The following is a 23,323-nucleotide window of genomic DNA, read 5'->3' as shown; positions in this document are numbered from 1 at the left end:
TTTACTTTAGGCGTTTGTCCAATACGGGCATAGTTCCTGGGGATACCTGCCTGGCCTCGTAGTAAACATTACCTGGAATCTGGATGCAATTTACAACAAATGCAGTTGCTAGTGATTTAGCACTTGTAGATACCCCCCCCCCCTCAAAAAAAAAAAAAAAAAAATTAAACAAGGAAAAAAATCAAGTCATTTTTGAAATACCACCTTTATGATCGAACTTATCAACCAATTGAGTTTGGTGATAACTGAAATATTAAATTGATGGTCACATTTGTTTTATTTTTTTTAATTAAAAAAAAAAACACTGGCCAACATCATTCCCCCTTTTTTGTTGTACCTGGCCAGTGAACTGATTGTTTTTTTGTTTTGTCTTTTACATTCAGGCCACAACAACAACTTCTGCGCGCCACGCATATTCTCAATCTCTCTGGCACGCTTACTTTTCCGACGTCAACGCAGCCGACCTTTCCCCGCATAAAACACACGAGACAGCTGGGTGGCAGGTGTGAGCTGTCAGCGTGACGAAGCCCATCGATCTAAGTCACTTCGGTGGTGTCGGCCGCCTGGCACCGGGTCGCCGCGGGCACGCGGCTGGACGAGCCGGTGCGCCGCTCCCGTCGGCCAGGCGCGCAGCGCGCTCCCGGCCGGAGCGCCGGGCTCCCCGCTCGTCGCTGCTGTCGCTCCGCTTCACAAGCCCGTGAGCACCGGCCGGGCTCCGGTGTGTCCACCGCCTCGCGGACTTGTAATTAATCTCGCGTTATTTAAAGCTCGCACCATGGACGCTACTATTTATCAGATCATATTTGGAGAGCTCGCGGAGCTAAACTGTAGTTTGGTAGATGCTTTCCATGACACTTTTTTGGAAAACGCTTCCTTGTCTTTGCTGAGCACTGATGGTAAGATGGAATTACTCCCCCACCGTTCAATATTGAAGTGTTTTTATTGCGTCTAGGAAAAAGGAAAACTATAAGCCTCCGCCGCTTTTCCTTTCACTTTATTTTCAAAGGTTTATATTGTAATGCCACAACCGACGAGATTGGAACCTGCTGGCCACGGAGTAGCACCGGGAGGATTGTAGAGAGACCCTGCCCTGAGTACATCAATGGGGTGAAGTACAACACGACCAGTAAGATATTTGGCTGTCATGGCAAAAGTTCCTTAACATGCATTTGTTTGGAAAACCGTTGATTTTACAAAACTGGTTTGTCTGTTCTGGAAAGAAGAAATATATAAATATACCCAGTTGATTACTTACATTAAGACAATTTTTTGTATTAGAGGTTTTCTGAATTTTTATGTTTAAATGTGCAAATGAGGCAGTATCTAATTAAATATGCACTTATTTGCATACATTTCCAGGAGAGAGAGAGAGAAAAAACAGCTTCTTGTGATGTAATGGCAGTACTCGGGCTTCAATTGTTGCCTGGTGTTGAATTTATTGTTCCAACGGATAACTGGCCAGATTTGAAAAATGTGATATCACATCACGATATTTGCATGATTTTTAGTTTTGTAAAGATGCTCAACACACAATTAAACAAATCAGAGATGCAAACATCTGCCTGGACAACAGCCTCAAAAAACTAGAACGCACTGCAGTCTGAAGTTTGTGCTGTAACATACACGACTGTCGGCCGGGTAGCAGCATTTTCTCCCCACATTATCTGGTACAGAGCTGAGTTCACAAGGTCTCCTCCTATCACTGATGTGTTGCTGAATCTAGCTCTACCTTAACCACACCTGTCACCATAGAGCCCATCAGCCCACTGATTTAAAGCAGCGGCAAAAAAAAAAAGTCATTGGTGCTATCCGTGGTTCTCAGCAACACCTTTCAGCTTCCTGGTGATTTCAACAGGAAGCTGAAAGGATAGTTTTAATCTGCTGGCTTGAAAGATTGCACAATTCCAAACCCAAACTGTGTCAGCCAGGAGCTTTGCTAAGAATTGAGAAAAGCATATCACAAAAACACTGTCACATTATGCAACTCCAGTATTAGCCACGAGCCTGATGAAGCTGTTGACACACTCAGAAAGTCAATTACAGCATTCATTTCACTAAACAACACCACAAACCGCTCCGGTAGCGCACTGAGGCTCCGGGTCCAGGATGAGAGCTCAAGGCTGTTACCGTCACAATGCAGGGAAACAAGATGGAAGACCCAAAATGCACACACAAAGGCAGGCGGGTTGATGCAAAGCAGGAGATGCAATAGCAAAAGGGGAAGTGTCCCAAACAAGCAAGGATCCAAAAACCAGGAGATAAACAATAGGGAATGCACTGGATGTTGGGAAAACAAGCAGGGATACAAAACCAAAAAAAAACAGGAAACTAGGAAAAAATGCTTGAACTCTTGAGACAAAGGTACAATGCTTGACACTAGGAATAACACAATGAACTGGCAGTGAGGGGGGGACCCAGAACATAAATACTCAAAGTCAATGAGTCACAGGTGAGACTAATCAGGGCGGGACAGACAGTCACAAATGCGAGGAACACATAAGGGCGTGAAGAAAAACAACCATATCCACAACTGCTAAGTGATTTCAAAATAAGACAGGTAGCACAGAGAAACTAAACAAGAAACAAAGTAAGAAATGTCCCCATGAGCAGGGCGGGACGTAAAAGTTATCTCTGTATGGGACTCAGGCGCAGGGTCATTACCCACTAACCCCCCACCACAAACACTCACTCACACCCTGCCGTCTGCCCAGTCACGTCTTACTGCATTAATTCACCCTTCGCTTTGCTAGTGCCCAGTATTAGTTGGACATGCCTGGTGGTTTGATCCAAATGGTATGGAAAGCACAGTCATTTACATTGACAACATGTGCCAACACTTTCCTGGACATGTAATTTCCTTTTTTGACACCCTCGTTGATTGATATAATATCTTTGACAGGAAGTAGACATTCTGGTGGGTTTGCAGTGACTGAATGATTCTGTAAAATTGATCTTCCAGTCAAGCAATAGGCCTGTCACATTCACCGGAGTACAGTGGCATATTGTGGGTGCAGGAGGTTATAATATACTGTAAATGCACAGAGAACTGTACTTTTCCTGTTGCCCTCTGCCGTTTTACTATGCTTGACAAATCAGAAAGGAAAGAGAGAGCACGAGAATCACAGAAAAAATAAACTCTTTCAGGGAGATTAAGTCACATTATTGAAGAGATTGCAGTTCTGAGGTGAAATGAAGCTGGTGACACATTTTTGTTCCCCCTTGCGTAGAGCCCCTGAGTAAGGTAATTACAGGAATCAGTCTTTCCAGCAGGAGATTGTTCAGGGTTTCATTGTTGCCATTAACGACATTATTAAAAGAGCATACAGAATTGTGCATGCAGGTTATTACGACCCATAGTCACCTTTTATTTTTAGGCGACATTTAGTGAGCATGTGAGACAGCATCAGTCTTCTCAGCAAAAGCCCCAAAACAACATGTATACGTTCAAGTGACAAAGCCCACTAGTGGCTGTAGTAATTACGACGGCAGCAAAGGAGGAAGTCGTGTGACGTTGTTATGCAGCGACCAAGTCTGCATTGGGAGGAGTTCTTGGTGGATGGATGGGTTGAAACGTTGGACTCTTGTTCCCTGTTTCAAACCGATGGTCAACGTTGTTTCTTTTAACCATTGCCACCGTCATTCTATAACCCTAACCATCTGTTTGTTATGGTAACCATGACAACAAAAGTCGTCCAACCTGAACAAAGTACTTGCCTGCGCCACATCGTATAAGGGTTAGTTATTTGTTTTTCAACAGTGAACTCACAGTTTTTAATAGTTTATCTGACATAATGTGGCATCATCTCCTAAACGCTCCTATGGGTCGTATTAGAGGGTGGAGACAAACATCCTACATGGTCTTGTTGCCTGTTAGAGTTTTCAATATCCTTTAATTTATCTCGGAACACGGTGGAAGAGGTTTCAGGGAGGGACAAAGAAGGGAAGTAGAGAACATGAGGGAATTTTACTATTCTGTCTACTTTGCAGTCATATAACTGAAAGTTTTTTTTACAGCTTGTTTCACACAATGACTGCAGTGTCTTGGGCCTTCAAGTTGTTTTTCTCCACAAGTCCCAGCTCAGCAGAAGATAATAGACTTTCTGATCATGGGATCATTGTATTACAACCACCGTGGCAGACTTGATCGGTATAGCTGTCTGTGATCAATGGTCCTGCCTTAAGAACTCCAGGAATCCCACAGGAAGATTTGATAGGCTGGTGAAACGTGCTGTACAAAGTTCTTTAATGCATGTTTGAGCATGTGAAAGAGCATTACAGTCTATGTACAGCCTGACAGAGATGCTCATGAGTATGGAGTCTTTTGGGGAGGTTGATGGCTGATGTCTGTATCATGATGTGTTTAAACATTGCATGATTAGGCCGAACATGCACTTTTAAGAATCCAAAACCTAAATTGAAAACTCTGGGATTTTTTAATGGATTTTTTTGACAGTCCACTGGCCCACATTATTAGTATGAAACTGCCAATCAGATTTATTTACTTGTTAATTGAAGGTGCTGTTCCAGATTATTCTGGCCCACTTTAACCCCAAATTATGGGGTTAAATGACTGGATAAAAGCCATGTCAGTGTAGTTGTTAAAGTAGGTTCAGAGAGGGGGCAGAGTTGAAATTCAAGGACCAGTTTGACATTTTGGAAAATATGCTTGTTAAGTTTTTTTTGCCAAGTGCTGGATGCAAAGATCCAACATGTCTATGCACTTTGAAACTCTGTAGCCTTCCAGTAGATCACCGCATTTACACCAACAAAACAAACTACTCACTGCTGCAAATGTGTTCCTCAGTCCTTTTCACTCTAATTTCAGTTCAGCAATGCTGTTTTTTGAATTCTTATAGAAATGTAACCCCTGACAAGTTAATGGCAAATAACTTGTTGTTAACGTGAGGCAGGTTTGATTAATTTCCCCAAAGTTTAATTGTCTGTGTCAAGTTTAAACGTATTGGTCGTAGGTAGAGCAGTATATATTATTATTATTATTATTATTACCGAATTATTATTATAACAGAGCAGGTTAGCCTTTGCGAAACTCTTGCATAACTGATACTTAAATGAAGGATGCTGCATGTTTTTACAACAAAGGGAGATGGGTCCTGAGACAATGGAGGTGATTATCTTGAACCTGCCAGGTCACAGCAGCAGCACCCTTACGAATAAAAAATTTAAATCACAAAATAGGTCAGACTAAGTATAGAAGTAGGCCCTAACATCACATCAGCAGGTTTTAATTAACACAGTGCAGTTACGCAGAGAGTCCCGAAATGAAGTAGGCTTAGAAAATTAATTGATGTGATATGAGGGACGTGTGTCTCTCGCTTTTGGCACATGTAGTGTCTGACCTACGGGACTAACGATAGATTCTCTTCCATTTGCCTCCTTGATTTGTGTCTGAGCTACACATTTAATGCACAGGCCTGCATATGAGAAAAGAATGACCCAGTATGGGCCACTATTGTATTTTAAGGAGAAGCCCCTGTGCTCTGTACTCCCAACAGTTGAGCCCTCGAAGATATAAACGCAGTATCTTGTATAACCTCATAGGTTTTCTGTATTACTTTATAAACGGCTGAAGTTTAATGTCAGCAAAATGTTGCAATTCTCGTAGAAAAATCAGAGGTCTCACAGGCCCAACAGACTCGCTCAGGTAAGGGGCTATAAATTCCTTTCCATTTCTTAAAGCATATATAAATATTAATGTCGGTGCAGAGTGGCTTAAGAGGTTTATACATTTTTAAACCTTCCCGTGTCCTTTTTTTTCTGTGCATTTATTCTGTTCTCTTGTTTACATGGAACGCACATCACCACAGTTGAGGCAGAGTTATTAAATGTGGTTTAAGGTCCATTCATTGTCTCTGCCTTGTCACTGTGTCACATGTGGTGTGCTTTCTGTCAAGCCTCAGGCAAGGCAAGATGTTCACAGCAGTAAAGATGAATGACATGAACACTTATGTGTCAGTTTTGCAAATTCAAGCCGTTTCTTGGTGACTTGTGAGCTTTCTCTGTTTGGAATCCCAGAGTGTAACTGTAATTTCTCAGTGATTCATGCCTCTTCCTTCGGGAAACTCCCCTCATCCGTGTGTGTCCCCGTTCGCCGTCACAGAGGACACATCCAGTCGGCACATAATGTGCCTGTTTAGTCTACACAGCTCAAAGTCAGGACTGCTGTTTCCCCTCTATGAGTTTATTGATTGTCTTATCAGGATTAATAAAGTCCGAGACATATCAGAGGGGAGCTGCTGCAGCGTTGCATGTTGAGCATACATCTTGAATGCTTTATTTCAAATAAGAGATGAGTCTGTGCAACAGTACCTCATCTTTTAGAGGTAAGCATGAAATTGAAATACGGCAGTGAATAACAGGGGAAGTTCATGGTGACGATTTTGAAGATGCTATTTGCATTTTTGTTATGTCTTTCATTATGTGTCAGAAAGCATCAAACACCAGCATAAAAGATCTTTTCCCTAAGAAAAAATACTACTTGAAATCATTTGGATGTTTCATTTGAAGGATAAATCTCTTATTAAAATTGTTCAAAGGCCACTAGTGACATTGGAGGAAAGACCTGTAGGTGCAAATCTTTCAAGAGTGACTGATGATATAATGCCTCTTTGGCGGGAGGCGTGGTTTTGTAACCGATTTAAGAAGTTAAGGATATTTAAGCAACCAGTGTAAAATAAGTCCTTCCGCTTGTCAAAGCTTATTCAGTGTACAATCATCATAACGTAATGACTCACCAACAGGGCCAGCTTTAGACGACAGGGCGCCCTAGGCAAGATTGTCTTCCGGGGGCCCTTCATCCTTTGCCTCGAGCAGAAAACTATGCAACATAACTATAAACTATATCTACAGTAAGTAACTATACATATATAGAAAATAGGTTTCCAATAGCCATGAAGTGGAACTTTCAGAGTGACTGGAGAGATTTAATTATGCTTGATGGGATCACAACTGATATCCTGTAAATACCCAAGTACAATATATGAGAGATAAATGGCCAAATGTGACAAACAACAAAAACAGATTCCAGTTTGATACTGGATTAGCTACAATGCAAGCCTGTAGTGACAAAGTTACATCCGAAACATAATCTTTAACTTCTATGGCCAAAAATAAAACTGGGCAAAAGATAAGACGAGGAAAGTATAATGTTTCAAAACATGTTTAAAAAAATAAAGTGGTGGAAACATTCATCTTTAACTTGGCAATCTGTGGTTTCCCTAAAGCTGTAAAGATTTTTTTCTATTTGACTGATTGTGTGTGTGTGTGTGTGTGTTTGTGTGTGTGAGGGAGAGAGAGAGAGAGAGAGAAGAAAAAAGAGACAGAACACAGGGATACTAGCCAAGTCTCCAGGAAGAGAGTGTTTATAAAGGACTTTCTTAAAGAGCCTTTTGTTTTACAGGCCTGCTGGTTGTGTGGCTGCGTTGTTTGCTTTCTTTCTTCAAGTGGTTTCCACTTTGTGCTACTTTATACTTCCACTCTACTACATTTCAGAGGGAAAACTTTACTTTTGACTCCACTTCATTTATATGAGCGCTTTAGTTACTAGTTACTTTTAAGATGAAGATTTTACACAATAGATAATATAACAAGCTTTTAAAATAAAACACATTGTTAAGGACTGAACCAGTGGTTTCCAACCTTTTTGGCCTCTGACATCTTAAAAAAAGCAGTATATAGTTGGGGTTACATTTCTGAGTTGTTAAGCTCCACCAAATACTGATTTTTCCCTCTAAACTTCTCACATGGTCTCATTTCAATAAATATTCAAATGCTCCAATATCTCCCCAAAAATCAAAGATGACAGAAGAAGTCCAATAACTGAAAACAAATTTGTGTGTCAGAACTTTGTTTTTTCTTCTTCCCTCTTACATTAATGATGACCCCTCAGATTTATCTGGTGTCCCTGTATATAAACCTCTATGTAAAGTAGTTTAAACCAGCCCCACCTCCAGCAGCCACAACAGTAACATGCTGCTTACACATTCATACTTCAGTATTAATCATCTAATGATGTCATATAGAAAAATATATCAGTCAAAGGGACCAAACCAGTACTTTTACTTGGTTACTTTAACTACATTTTGCTGCATATACTTATGTACTTTTACTTAAGTAGGATTTTTCAGGACTTGCAGTACTTTTACTTGTAATGGAGTAATTTTACATTGCTGTATTGGTACTTTTACTTAAATAACGGATGTGAATACAACCCACACCTAAATGCAGTATGGACAAGAGTTACATCCAGCCTTAAGTCATCTGATACAGATTTCATTGTTCCATGACAACTGCACACACACAATGAACTTCTGAAAGCAAACATCTCGCACAGGCACACACAAACACACCCACGGCAGTCCTTCTCTTTCGCCAAGTAAGCATAAACCCACTGTGCGTTTGAAGGCTGTGGTAGCAGTTACTGTAAGACAGATTGACATGTCTCATGACTGTGGGCACACAACACATACCTGAATCCCACCTTCCGCTCTCTGTCTTTGTTTTCTTAATTTTTCTTTTGGCAGAACCTAAAGATTATGATGTTTCGGAGGCGCCATCATGTCGTACATCATATTTTACTTTAGCAGCATAATGATTGTTTGGACAGTTGCTGCGGCACCTGTGCCAATCAAATCCATCCACTGACATTGACATGATAATGCTTTGTGTCTTCTTTTCAGTGAGCTGTCATGTCCCCACAGAGTTCCCCCGTGGAAGAGTAATATTAAACTCATATTTCTACCTTAAAAAGTTGTGAAAAGGGCATGTTACTGCTTGAATGTAGACAGAATTGCTGTATATTTATTGGATTGGACATTTACACACCACATATTTAGACATTCATCCCACTCTATGCAATCGATTTTCCCATGTGCAGTTTCTCCTGCCAAGAATCATGCACTTCTTGCTGCCACAACTCGTGCTTTTTTCTTCACTGAATCCAGTGATTGCACTAAAGTCCTCTTTTAAATTACTTCTCCCACAGTGAATCTACATCCTTGAAATCTTTGAGTAAGAGGTAAGAGGTTAGTCAGTCAACAAATTCAGGTCAGCATGTGCAGCAAAACAAACATTTCACTAGCCATTGCACACCAAGTCCCCCAGGGGGTCCCATAAGCACCAGCCTCCCCTGGCTACACTCACCACTGTCACAGCATCCACATATACTACACTTTGATGTGTTTACTTCATATTTGTAGCTGTGCATACATTATCTGCAAGATTAGTTAACTTCTGCTTCAACTACACTCATCTACATTACATTTACTGATTTGGCTTTTGTCCAAAGCGAAACACTCATGATTCAATACAGTAGGAGACCTTGGAGGATGCACGAAGTACTAAATCTTTTCAATGAGCCAAAGTGCAAGGAGATCAGGTAAAGATGTGCGCCGAAAGTATGTATCAAGTGCTAGTTAGGCATGCTAGGGTGTAAGAGGTGTTAGGAGAGGAGGTGCTCTCAGAAGAGATGAGTCTTCAAGAGATTCTTGAAGATAGAGAGGGACACCCCTGCTCTGATAACATTTGGTAGCTCGTTCCACCATTGGGGAACCATTAATAAGACCAGTCTGGGCTGTGATTGCCTTGTATGTAGGGATGGCAATGCCAGATGATGTTCCTTGGAGGAACGCAGTGGCCAAAAGAAGCATAAGTCTGTGTGATTGAGTTAAAGTAGAAGGATGCAGACCCAGAAGGCATTCTGTAGGCAAGCATTGGAGACTTGAATTTGATTCGGGCGGCCATGGGAACCAGTGGAGGTCAATGACCAGTGGAGTGACATGTGCCCTTTTAGGTTAATTGAAAACACCACGTGCCACCGCATTCTGGACCATCTGTAAGGGTTTCGCTTTGCATGCTGGGAGGCCCACTAGAAAGGCATTGCAGTAGTCGAGGTGAGAGATAACCATGGCCTGTACCAAGAGTTGGGGTGGCGTACTGAGTCAGGTAAGGCATGATTTTCCTGATGTTGTATGGTTTTTAGGAAGGTATACAGTAAATCCCCAGCCCAGAGGTAGCTATACCAATGTTTCCTCCAAAACAAATGGAATAACACATTTTTGACAGTGAAAAATGGGATTAGGAGCTCTGTGATGTGGTGCTATTATGTAAAAGTCAAAGTCCACAAGACCGATACAACTGAACTGTTTGATTCTAATGACAATGGTCAGACTGAAAAGTGTTTTTTGTAATTGCAGTGACCTGCTCTAAATTACTTGGATGATGTCTTATCAGTTGTGATAGCATACGCATGCTTCTTACTTGTGTCATGTGATATAATATGTTTCCATTACCCAGACACGCTATGCTCCATGTTTGGCTGGTTGGCTTCCCTCAGGACCACGGACTTGTAGCACACTGCCTTTTCCTCATTTTTTCTCACCAACTGACTTCAGAACGGCTTCGAGGTGAGGGAGTTTGACAGCAAGCAAGAATCTGTGAGTTACAGTTGTAGCTATATCTAATGTGTTATGAGGGCATGAAGACAAACAGGATAGTGTAAGAGACACAGCTGCGAGTAAAAGATTAACCAGCTACTCTTCCTCAGGCTCTGTTGGCCTGTCTGCATCAGTAGCTATTGCTCAAGGCACAATGCTTTTTAGTCGATTCAGTGTTCCCTGCTAAACAAGAGGCAATAGAGTTACCCAAACTCCCTTTCACTGCAGTTCATGGTGTGATGCTTACAAGACACAGGCAGTGAAGCTACTATTTGTTCAACCATCCACATTATTTTTATCTGAATTTGGATCAAACTGAACATTGAGAGGGTTTAAGAGATTAGTCAGTTGACAAAAAAAATAAAACTTGAGTTTTGAGAAATTGTGATGGACATTTTTCACAATTTTATGGAATTTTATGGACCACATTGATCACTTAATTAATCAAGAAAATGATCAGCAGAATGGAATTAGTCGTTAGTTGAAACCCACTGTATTTAGCTATATAAATAGCTTGGCTCCTGTTGTGTATTAAACTTGTGCACAGAATGGTATTACAATGTTTTATCAATCATATGGAATTCTAAATGCAAAACATTTGTATATGAGAACTAATAATTTACAGTAAAAACAGAGTTTGATTTTTTTGGGGGGAATTTAACATAGGGGTTTTATAAACCCAGATATAAACATCCATGAATAATTATTAAAATGAATAAAAATCCCCACCTTGAACTGTGCATCATGTCTCGCATGTTCTCCAGCTGGGGTCATAAACTTAATTTTATGCAATGACATTCACAACTCTTCAAATCTGCATATTCAATTATAAAGAAAAATTAACAAAATCTTTACTTAGAAGAATAATAGCAGTTGCTTACTCTCTCTCTCGGTTCCAGCTGACTTACTCTGAAATCCAAACAAAACCTGCCCCCTTCCTTTTAGTTCAACTGAGGAAAGTCACTTTCTTCTCGCTTTAAATTCTCTTCATATTGAAAATAAGCGCCCATTTAGTTATCTAAGTAATACTGGGCGAATTGAAAAAAGAACATATTCATTTCAGGTTCATTAATGTTTTACTATTTGGATTCATGAATATAAGTAATGCCCATACATCCTCGCCATAGGGCATAAGCAGGTAATACATTAAAACGTATGTCATGTACGTACATCATGCTCCTTCCGATTAGTTCATTTATTAAATTCAGTGAACCATCTCAAGTGTAATGAGAGTGCCAATCATATTTCTTCCCGCCCTCCCTCCTCTGGGGAAATGTTTACAGTAATTCTTCAGCCCCATATGTACAATTGACATGTTATGAGACATAAAAAATCCTCCAATTTCCAGCAGAGCTGACACAGAAATCTCACAAAAGTGTTCATTAACCTCCAATTGTCTGCTGACATCCTACTGAAACGTGCGTTCAAATTTGCCCTGAAGCCGAACAAGCTATTCTTTGTAAACTGGCATAATTTCCACGAGGTTGCTCAGCCGCCGTTTTGCTTCTTGAAATAGTTTCTGCAACCTAATGAGGGAGCAGCACTCGCTGATCAGATCACCAAGTCACACAGACAGGTGGTTTGTTCTGAGTCCTTCAGAGAATGTTAAACATCACTCCCTACACTATGTGTGATGTGTGAATCCACAGGGGAAAAAATGTGTTTGTTTTTCCAGTTGTTTTTATTGATCTCTTAAACAAGATGCTGGTTTTCAATGAGAAGGACTCCAAGTAATCCTAAATGAAGGTACATGTGTAGAATACATTTTAACCCAGTGATAAGAAGTAAAAATGTCAATAATACCTAATCACACTTTCCATCCTCCTGGACACCAAAAAACAATACAAAATTACTCCTGGGGTCAAATCATGTGAAAAGAGACTGGTCTTCTACTTACAAGACTAAAAGCCTACAGCCATGGTAGTAGCTCTGTGAGGCTATACTTAAGCACAATGGTGTGTTTAACCAGTCAAAGTGGAAAACAGAGAGGAAATTCACATGCATATCATTCTTTTACTGTATGTTCAATGTGCTAATAGATCATCACAATTAATTACACTTAGCTCATGAGAACATTGCTTCAGTACGACAATCGAGAGGCACTGGCCTACCCACTGCATTTGAGCCTCAGCTTTTACTCTGCCACTGATGCATGAAGTCCCTGGCCTGTAATAAAAACCGTTGTTATCATGTTCTGTGCTTGGAAGATTTTGATTTGTAGTTTTTTTGCTTTATTTGCAAAGATTGTGGGGTGACCAAATAATCTTGTGTCAGAGGTGTGAAATTTTTATTTTTCCCTCGGGTTGCAATTGCCGAATTTAAAAGAGTTATTTTGATTCATCTTAAAGCTGTTTCTAGTTTAAAATGCAGAGATTAATCGATGAGTATGAGGGCTTAAGAGATAAAATTGCACAGCAGTATTTCACCCCAAAAAAAAATCCCTTCAAAATTCCTTCAAAATAGAACATATATATGGGTCTATCGTGTCAATTTGCAGGGAAAGATGTTCCTGCACTCTTTATGCAGCATGGGTTTGGGTTAAAGACACCAAAGTGAGCCACTGTACTGTACTTTGTTGGTACTGTAGCAGGTTGGTCAGGCAAGCAGCTAAAGCTTTTGAGACTAACCCCATATGTCTTTTGTTGATTGGCTCAGTGCACTTTGACCTGAGCTTGCGTGGTTGCGCCAAGACCCAGTCACTCTGACAAATTTCGGTCTTTAAACCTGGTGCAGTATTTCTATAGCCACGTCTCCATCTGCCATCTCCACCGTCAGCCGTAGGAGGAAGAGCATGACACAGTAGAGAAAACAGTAAAGAAACAATGGAATTTTTTCTCTCCTGCACTAGATTTTCCCTTCTCGTTGGCTTTAGTACAAATGATAGCCTTTTTGTTATCCAACTAATGTCGACACCCACGCTAGTTATGTTTCCAAGGTATATTTTTAAATACAAGAAGCAACTACAGTAGAAGTGGGTGACTAATTTTGTCGACAAAAATATGTCAGTAACATTTCTGCACTAGCTACAAATGAGCATGACAGAAAAAGTTTTAACATCTTTCTCTGGAGTTGTTCCTCCCCTTGGGCTGTTCCCTTTATAGAAGCCATGAGTGTGTCGAGATTTCACAGATGGAATAGATGACAAAACAAAGATATTCAGCACAGTTTGTTAAATGTGTATTTGATTTTTAAACCATTAAACCGTGTATGTACTGTGTAACATTTATTCCATTGGCTCTGTTTAATGCAAGAAGTTCATTTTCCCCGAAGAATTTAAAGGACATAATTAGATGCGTAAATAATCCCCTAAAACTGATTTTTAAATGAGACATGTCAGGTTATGAGTTAAGGTTTTTTTCTGTTAGCCTATTTAAAAAATGAAGTGCTAATTACAAATGCATATATCTGAAGCTATAACAGCTCTGAGCATCAGAGTAATAGTGCCACAGTACCAGAAAAGCTCTTACCTGGTGGGATGAGTTCAAATAGTTTTGTAATGTATGTGTGATTACGGATCTAACAGAGTCTGGGCTTTGACTGCCTCCTCAGAATAAACCTCCCAGAGATTTGTTTGGGGTAATCCGGTCATTTCTGGAGTGTGCACTGATAATGCCAGAGAGCCAGGCACCCTGTTTTGCTTTGAAAAGGATCAGCACCTCTGACAAAAAGAGTGAATGTGACAAGGACATGACAGTATTATTTTTTGTGAAGTGGTTTAGCTGCCATGTTTTGTTTGATCAAACAAGGGCTTGGGAACAGTTGCATTTTAATGTGGTGATGTTGTCAAATTAATGTTGACAGGTTAGACTCACTGGAGACTAACATTTTATGATCTGAGCCACAGGTCATCTGGGTCATTAATATATGATTTTTGGAACCTGGAGACGGTCCTATCATTTCTCTCCAGATAGAGAACAGCTTGGGTTTTTCATCATATTGCACAGAGGGAGCGCCTTTGTCCCGTTTTCTCATGTGATTTAATTCTGCATCAATCTTTCAAACCTGTCTGCCGAGTGTCTTCTGGTATGTCTTTTGGCTAAATATATAGTTGAGGGCATTCCTTCCAGCTATGATAAAAAGTTTTTATTTGCTCTTTGAAAAGCACACTTTTGCATTGAAGACAAAAAGGGCAGGAGGGGCTGCTGGACCACACAAAAAAAAAGCAAAAACAACGACAGAGAATTATAGGAACCATCATGACAATTAAAGAACAAACATAACACAAAAACTTACATATGGCACCTTTAAATTGAAGTGACATAAAAGCATTCTACATTAAGAATACATAAATCACAAAGTGTAAGCTTAAACGACACAAAGCTAGTTTTTTTCATTGGAATTCTTCCGATCAGTTCTGGTGTGCTCTTCTATTAATAGCCAACGTAGCCTCAAAGCACCAGGCTCAAGCAGAGATGAGGAGTGGGCTGCAGACGTCTGGTCAGCTCACTTCTCTCAAACTCTACACCTCCAGGTTTGTCACTTATGCAGTGGTACTCACCAAGATCTGTAAACAGACTTTGATATGTAAAATCGATGGCATTCCCCTTTAATGCACAGTCAACAGTCGGAGCTTTCAGCTTGCTACCCTGTAAAGCTCATTACTGGGTAGAATGAAGTTTAAGAAGGTTTTTAACAGATGTATGAGGCAGACGCTAGTCTTAAGAAAATTTGTCACTTACCAAGTGGCTTAAGACCTAATCAGATTTTAAAATAATTTAAAAAAAAAATAAAGTCATCAGTAAAACATGCAGTTTTCAGCTCCTCTTGCAGCTTTTAAAATGGATTTATCATTCTACAAAGGTGGGAGGGACTTGTTAATCTGGGATCATTTCCCAGAGCATCTTAAATTACGACGGCTTTAGGAAACACTCCTAAAGTGGATTTTATGACCAGGTTAAGATAAAGATGCTTTTGGGAAACATGGCCCAGTTTAATAAAATAGTTAAATATTTGTGATATTCACATCATTTAGTATATGTGACTACAGTAGTTGTGAATTTTACCTCTGCTAAATCACTGCAGGTGGTAAGTGCTGTAAAAAGTTTTGATTGAACTGTTACTCTTTCTCATTATTCCCTCACCATGCTCTCTGTAATGTCATGTTTTATTTGCGCCCCCTCGACTCCTGCCTTCGTGTCCTAACTTGTCTTCTGACGTCTGTGGAGATAACATTGCAGCTTTGCTCCCGTTCCTGCTGCCTAAATGAAATACCAAACTGCAATGAGCTGTGATATTCTGACGCTGTTATGGTATGGCCTACTTTACTTAATCCGCACAAAATCTGAAATTACATTTCATATGGCTTGAGGGAAACACTGTTGGAACTGGTTCAGGTGTATAACTAGCATGAGCTGTTTTGATCACTCAACTCTGAGATATTATAGCCTTTGAGCTTTTCAACAATTTGAAACTCATCCAAATAGAGGGCTCCAGTTTTCCTGACTATTTCACAAAACAACTTGAAAGAAGTGAGTAATTTGTGATAAGCTGTGAGCAGCAGCTTGGTGCTTTGAGGACGCATAGCAGTCATGTCTTTTTATTACTTTATTTTTTTTGAGTCCATCCATCAGAAAACCAACCTCCTAGCACAAAAGTAACACAAAGCTTAAGAGACAGATGACAAGCTCAAGCACAGAGCAATCAAACACCAGAGAAAGAAAGGCAGGCTTACACAACCTTTAAGTGAAAAATGTTGTACTGTATTATTCCTGTGGCATTGTTGCAGATCCCACGGTTGGTAGCACAGCAACAATCAGCTGAAAGAAACAGGTCAAGCTCAGCAGCAGTGAAGCCACAGACTGTTTGGTTTGTCTGCCAGATTAATTTGGATAATTTATTACTAATTTATTTCACAGTTGATAACTGAATCTATCATGTTTTCCATCCCTAATTGAAGCATCACTTATTGTATCTTACGTAATTCAAAGCTCATTTCCTCAGTTATCTCGACAAACAAGCTTCCAATCTTCTAATCCGTGAACAATCATATGGTGTTTGTTTCCATACACCTATTTGGGTATCCATGAAAAGCAAGAAAGTTGGCGGGGTGGCTGGTAGAGGAGGTGGGCAACGTTGGCACAGAGTAGGCCAACTGGGAATTGCACATTTCTTTAATCTCCTCTCCTCCTTTAATCTTTACATCAGTGAGGTTTGATCAGTGTTAGGTTGCTTACAGCATTTTTAACACCTCATATTCATCCCAAACTCGACAGAGACTGAGTCATTATGTGATTTTTATTGTAACAGTGTAAATATAACGCACCGTAAGGAAAAAAATGTGAAGAGAATAGCTTTATCATGCGTAATGGACAGATGGTTGGACAGAAATACGCTCTCCCTGTACCAGTGCCTTGAATTAGTCCTGCCTCAGTGGAATAGCTCACAGGGACAAACCTCACAACCTGCTCCCCTTCCTCTATTTCTGCACCATCACTGCTTGTTTCACAAACCCAGTGTGATATTTGCCTGGAGAGACTGAGAACTTTATCTGGGAAGCACCTTGCACTGCTAAGGTAATATTAGCTCAGGCGACATAAAGGTGCAGTTTGATATCATGTTTTGCAAGTGAAACATGATGGAGTTGAAAAGAGTAATATCTTGGACTGGCAGAGAACACCGGCTCTCTGACTTGCTTGGTTGTTACTTCAGATGTTGCAGACTTCCCTGACTGGGGGAATTTTAGCTGTTGTTGACCTGAAGTGATGCCAGTGTCCTGTAGATGATGTCGGGCCGACTCTCAGCTAGATTACCGAAAACTGTCTCAATGACATAAAGGGCATATGATTACGATGATCTGCGCAGATTATCTATCATGCATTTTATTTTAATGATTGTGTTGGGATAAGGAATAGAAATATAATCGCTTTGTCGCAGCTCAGAACTGGAAGGATTCAAATGCACAACTCAGAGACACCGATAAAAAGTTCAAAACAGTTCACCGTTATTAGGCTCAGCAGACAAGAGCCAGCAAGGACAAACAGGACCGGGCAACATGCACAAAAAAGAAGGCTAAAGAGCAGGCAAAAGGCAAAGTCCAAAAACAAGCAGGAGCTCAAAACAGGCAGGAAAACAGGCAAGTGAGGCTGGAAAGCTACAGCTGAGATGGCACAATAGACAATCAGGCAGAGTGCAAATAGAAATGGACAGTTTGGAATGGAAATGGAAATAGAAAAGTTTGATTAATCCTAAAAGAATTCATTGTAGAAGAGTCAACAGTAAATCTCTCTCTAGGAACTGCTGAATCGATAGGGAATTGAAGCAGACGTCTCGCTGAAATCAACATATATTCTATATAATCAAATTTACACAAAGTATCGCCCCGTCCCATTTAATTTGGTGTATTCTAATTTGTAAACAAATAAACAAACATGTGTTGTAATTTTCCACTTTCCTTCAAATGCTGAGTAAGGATTTCTTCAATAATTTCTTTTTAATTTCTTTTTCTATAAATAGCTTTGAATTAAAGTGGGGTTAGCTTGAAACTGTGTGTAAAAACAAGTGGATATAAGTGAAACCACATGTTTGATGTTAATGTTCCACTGTCCAAGGAGCCCTTTAATTGGCTTTTTGTAATAGATTTGAAATGTACATCATCAAGTTATAGACCATTCATAAGAACACTTTTTGGTTTACCAGCACGGGAAAAAAAAACCTTTTGGCTGATGTTTATGCTCTGCATCATATTATAATACAGTTATAGATGTTGGTGATCAATAAATATTTATGGGTTTCTTTCTATAAGCCATCAAGCCTGCAGATATAAATGTTAATAAATCATTAATAAAGGGGTTTTAACAATGACCCATCGAGTCTGCAGTGGTTAGAAGGCCAGAAGGTCAGAGGTCAAATGGTCAGATTGGAAGGTTTTCATGATAAATTAAAGGGCCAATATGACCAAAAAAAAAATGCCATGCTGGATAAACCTGCCAGAAGGATTTTTTTACAACCTGGCAACCCAAGAAGCTGTTAATATTAAAGGCTTATAACTGATCTATGAAGCATCAGCAAATGATTTATTATCTATTAATAAAGACATCAGTTACAGCTTACGAACTCTTCATTAGAAAGTGGACACAACATTTGCACAATAGAGTAAATACAAAGATGAAAATGTGAATCCCTTCAATAAAGCCTATTATTGTGTAAAAAGAGCTCTTGATTCAGGGGTAGTTTGTGTTGTTGCTGTATTGGACTGCATTATTGTCAAGGATGTATCCCATATGGTGTGAGGAGCCCAATCCAACAACAGAAACAGCTTTGAAAAGGACCATAGAGTTGAATCACTACCTTCATCACCGCATGTCCTCACTGATGGTACAAACACAATCTGCAGCCCCGATTGACTGGCTTATTTGTCTTAGTTCACGTTCAAACCATGCGTGAGACATTAGCTGTCCTATCACGGTTGCTTTGACTGCACAGGAACCCAAATTAATAAATCCCACATGGCAACTGATCAATGGAAATGTCAAGGCAGTTTTTCACAAAGTCAAACAAACAAGCACAGTTTGCTTTAGAATGTACTGCAATTGACTATTTCACTGCGTCTCAGGGGATGCACATTCTACTCGTTCAAGAGCTGTAGTGGTTAACTGACTTTGATTTACCACTCTCCTCTGTGCTAAACCGCACTGACTCAAATAGCTCAGAGTTGGGATTGTCCCTTGTAAACAGAACACAAAGCATTGTCTAGTCAAAATACAGCACTTATTGCCGTAAGACGAATGAAAAGCTTAATGTGAGCTTTCTTAAAGGAGCTGTTTCTACTTCTTTGTTTCTAGCTGCCACAAGCAGATTTCTGCTCTCTGCTCTCTAAACACAAATGTCATATTACGCAACATTAATTCCAATGCAAAGGATCTTACTCTGCTGCTGCTGCTGCTGCTGCCATTGCTTGAAGAGTCGCTGTAGGAATCTCTGAGGTGGTTGGTTTCCCCGCTGTTGTTTACAAGAATCTCTGAGTCAGGATGAGTGAATATAAACATTACAAAAAATTCACTTGTGTGAGACTTGTCTAAACTGCTAATCCCCAATGGGAAAACATCAGTATTATGCAACTTTCTGAACACTGAGTCGAATATATTTATTCGTTTATCCGTTCATGTATTCTGGGAAGTATAATAAATATAATAAAGCCTCTAAGGCTCATATACTCACGAGAAATTGAATCATTTGATACAACAAAGAACATATTTATCAAATAATGTTGAGCTAAACTCATCATACAGTGAATTCAGAATACAGTAATCTGACATACAAGCATTTGGAGTTGAATAATACACACTGGAGGCCATGGCCTTTGAGAAGACTGTTTTCGTACAATAACAATAAAAGATACTAACAGTTTTTATGTTTATTTTGAGTATAAATCTGACAGTGGTGACTTCTGACAGCAGTATAATAGATAGGAGTTTTTATGCACCACAATAAAAAACCTAAATACATGATGAGTATTTTAGCAGCAGAGTGATTAAAATTATCACTTTAAGTGACCAGTTATAATAGAATAGAAGAGAATAACCTTTACAAATTTATTGCTGCTCCGTGTCCCTGCAACCTTTTGTAAATTTGTCAGTGTTAAAGAGATAAAGAGCGGGCTGAATGCACGGTGAGGGAGTGCAAAATGAAATATTCAGTTCAAAGTTGATTATAGAGGGCGGGTTTTAAAAGATATGCAAATAAACTGACAGAGTAAGAGGCTTTGCATTTCCCCACCATGAATAACATTTTGTATTTCTAAATCGGTGCTCTGTGTAAGACTCAGACAGATGGTGGTGCTCAACTTTGAACTGAGCTTTGAAGAAATCACAAGGATGTTTGAAATTACCTGCTTGGCAAACTACTTCTATAAACTTGCCACCACAAATAGATGCCTTACACCAGCATTGACCCGGCTGAATGCAGTGTCTGATGATGTAGACAGATTGAGATGGGAAATCTCTCTATCTATCTCTCAATAAATGTCACCAAGTAACACTAACAATATTTGCAACAATTCTACAACTACAGCTTTCTTAGCCGTGCTTCTAACTCTTCTCTTGCAGGGAGTGCTTACAGGGAGTGCATGGAAAATGGGACGTGGGCGTTGAAGAGCAATTACTCCAATTGTGAGCCCATTTTGGAGGAGAAGGTTAGTGTGGCGACACAGGCGTATTCCTGCTATGTCCTTCATTCTGTACACAATCTGTTAATCATCTGAGATGAATGCTCATCACAGTCTCTCATCATTACACTAATGGAACACAGCAAAAACCAGTCAGATATAGGAAAGTAACTGTGGTGTTTTGATCGCTTAAAGCTTACTGAACTGCATTTTGTTTCAAACACTTCATATATTTGTTTCCAGGTGACTTAACAACCACATAAATACAATATTGTCTGTGTCCCTGTAAGCAAAGCCTGAGGGCAAACTGCAAGACTGATATATAGTACGTAACGCGTTTTGGCCTGATTACCTCACATCGTGTCTCCTGATTATATGTATTTCTGGGCCTTGCTCTATTTTCTCAGATCATTTTAAGCCACGACATCTTAAATATGTCAATGACATTTTCTTTCTCTCAATGCAGTGCAGCCCAGACTGATAGGTAGATCCGCACTGGTTCTTTTCATGTTTTCATGTATTCCTAACCTCTTTTCTTTGTTCTGTTATCCATATGTGCATTAAAGAAGTAATTCACCTGTTGTCTTTCCAGAGAAAATATCCAATGCATTATAAAATAGCGCTGATCATCAACTACCTAGGCCACTGTATCTCTGTGGGAGCTCTAGTCGTGGCCTTCATTCTCTTCTTGTGCTTAAGGCAAGTACAGAAATAGTGCCTATCTAAATGTGTCCTGTATGCCTGAGAACTCATAGGAGACAATCAGGAAAATGAATGTAATAGCCTCAGAATGCTTATCATTAACTCGCATATGTCAAATGGACTCTGGAAAGGCATAATGTGTATTTCATAACACTTTTTTATCAAGGCAGTTGTACCTCTTTTCATGTCCTGGTTTAAATACACACACATGCATGCACGCACACACACACACACACACACACACACACACACACACACACACACACACACACACACACACCCCTACATCTGCTATGACAGGAAAAGGGCAAACACTAAGCAGCCTCAGCTGGGTTGTGCAATGAGGTTTGGTCAATGTGGGCTTCTGAAACAAAATATTGATTTCTTCAGATCAAAGACCAAAATAGTCAATATTTTGTTCCGGGATTAAATCTCTTTAGATTTCATGGAACAATCTACAACCACTTTGTGTGTTTTTTACCCATGGAAGTATATTCTCTGCAGGATAGAAAGTTGTTAGAAAAGCATTCTGACCATCATCTGAACCTAAAACTCTGCATTAAAAGCCTGACAAATTAAATTATTCAACTTTTAATAGCTTTTTAAAGCATGATTACCCGCCATATCTAAAATATTTAGTAGTGGGAGTTCTAAAAACCCCAATTTGCATCAAGATCACACTCCTTTTTCTCTGAGTCACAACTGAGTCAAATCTTCACACACACACACACATGATACACATGATCACATATTCAGTGTGACTTGTACTTTCTGGGGATATAAATATCTCTGATGTCTGCGAATAAATGCCCATAAATCTACTCAGATATAATAGAATAAAAGGGTGCTTCTTATAATTCCAGAACTTGCTGGAGAATTGTCCCATTTTTAGGTTTTCTTCAGTATCAAGGAAATTCATTGATAGTTGTCTGTACTTCCATGGATATAGTGCAGACTCGAACTAATAGCTAATTCGGCATACTTTTAAGAACATTTTCTTTTAAAAGATAAGACTGGAAAGAAGAAGCCTTTATCTGCAGTAACATGACTACCCAAACATTGAAAGTATAAGAAACACATTCTCATCTAACCCTACTACTGCAGTATGAATACTGTCTCTATGAAAGCGTGATAATCAAACATGTCGTCCATTTGACTTGTGGTTTAGGAGCATACGATGTCTTCGAAACATCATCCACTGGAATTTGATCACCACCTTCATACTGAGGAATGTTATGTGGTTTTTGCTTCAGTTGATCGACCACAATATTCATGAGAGCAACGAGGTAACAGCACTGATGTATTATTTGCTGTTGTCATGTATTATTACTTAAGATGAGAGTACAGAAAGCCATTAAAAAGTCTTAATAAGTTAGTCTGAATAAGATATGAACGACTTCCTGCCAAGAAAAGTAGTTGTGTTTCTGTTTAATGACTTTGCGTCTGGTCCTTTTCTTCCTCTTTTTCAGCCGTGGTGTCGAATAATCACGACAATATACAACTACTTTGTGGTGACAAACTTTTTTTGGATGTTTGTTGAAGGATGTTACCTTCACACAGCCATTGTAATGACTTATTCAACCGATAAGCTCAGAAAGTGGGTCTTCCTTTTCATTGGGTGGTGTGAGTATGTTCATGCTGACAGCACATTATTAACGCTACACTTCAACTCTTGGTTCTATGCAATACACAGGATTGATGATTTGGTGCATTTAAATTCTTTTAATTCAAACTGAACATGCTAAATGGCAGTAGAATTGTTTACTCCTTCTAATGCATGGTAATGTATTAAAACAAGGTTTTCTGGTTGAACCTTTTTCTAATTTTTATAACACTTTTCTTAGGGATTTTAATGCAAAAATTAGGACCTGAGTCGACCAGGCCATGAAACCCAATTTAAACTTAATATTAACTCAAAGGCAGTGATTTTGTAGATTGATATGTATTTGGTGAAGCTCATTCTTGACCTTGGAAACAGCAAAAAAAAAAAAAAAAAACGGGGGAAAAAGCTCATTTAGTAGCTAATTTAGAACTTTTGATCATATCACATAATCTTCATCAGTAGATG

At 39.5% G+C, this 23,323-nt stretch overlaps 1 protein-coding gene across 4 annotated transcripts in view; it reads left to right on the top strand.

The window, feature by feature from the left end:
* Positions 1–696: 696 nt before the first annotated feature.
* Positions 697–23,323, top strand: part of LOC120798558 (corticotropin-releasing factor receptor 2) — a 31,401-nt gene continuing 8,774 nt past the window's right edge. For all 4 annotated transcript variants that reach the window (XM_040142915.1, XM_040142914.1, XM_040142917.1 and 1 more), the window contains exons 1-6: positions 697–896; positions 1,007–1,126; positions 20,495–20,580; positions 21,146–21,252; positions 22,424–22,541; positions 22,725–22,878. In XM_040142915.1, coding sequence (XP_039998849.1) covers positions 776–896; positions 1,007–1,126; positions 20,495–20,580; positions 21,146–21,252; positions 22,424–22,541; positions 22,725–22,878 — 706 coding nt within the window. In that variant the 5' untranslated portion in view covers positions 697–775. The remainder of the gene's footprint in view (positions 897–1,006; positions 1,127–20,494; positions 20,581–21,145; positions 21,253–22,423; positions 22,542–22,724; positions 22,879–23,323) is intronic.

The sequence above is a fragment of the Xiphias gladius genome, chromosome 14, assembly GCF_016859285.1.
Source record: "Xiphias gladius isolate SHS-SW01 ecotype Sanya breed wild chromosome 14, ASM1685928v1, whole genome shotgun sequence".
In the NCBI taxonomy this organism is placed as follows: domain Eukaryota; kingdom Metazoa; phylum Chordata; class Actinopteri; order Istiophoriformes; family Xiphiidae; genus Xiphias; species Xiphias gladius.
The sequence above is the reverse complement of the archived record's forward strand: the minus strand, read 5'-3'. Positions and strand labels throughout refer to the sequence as shown.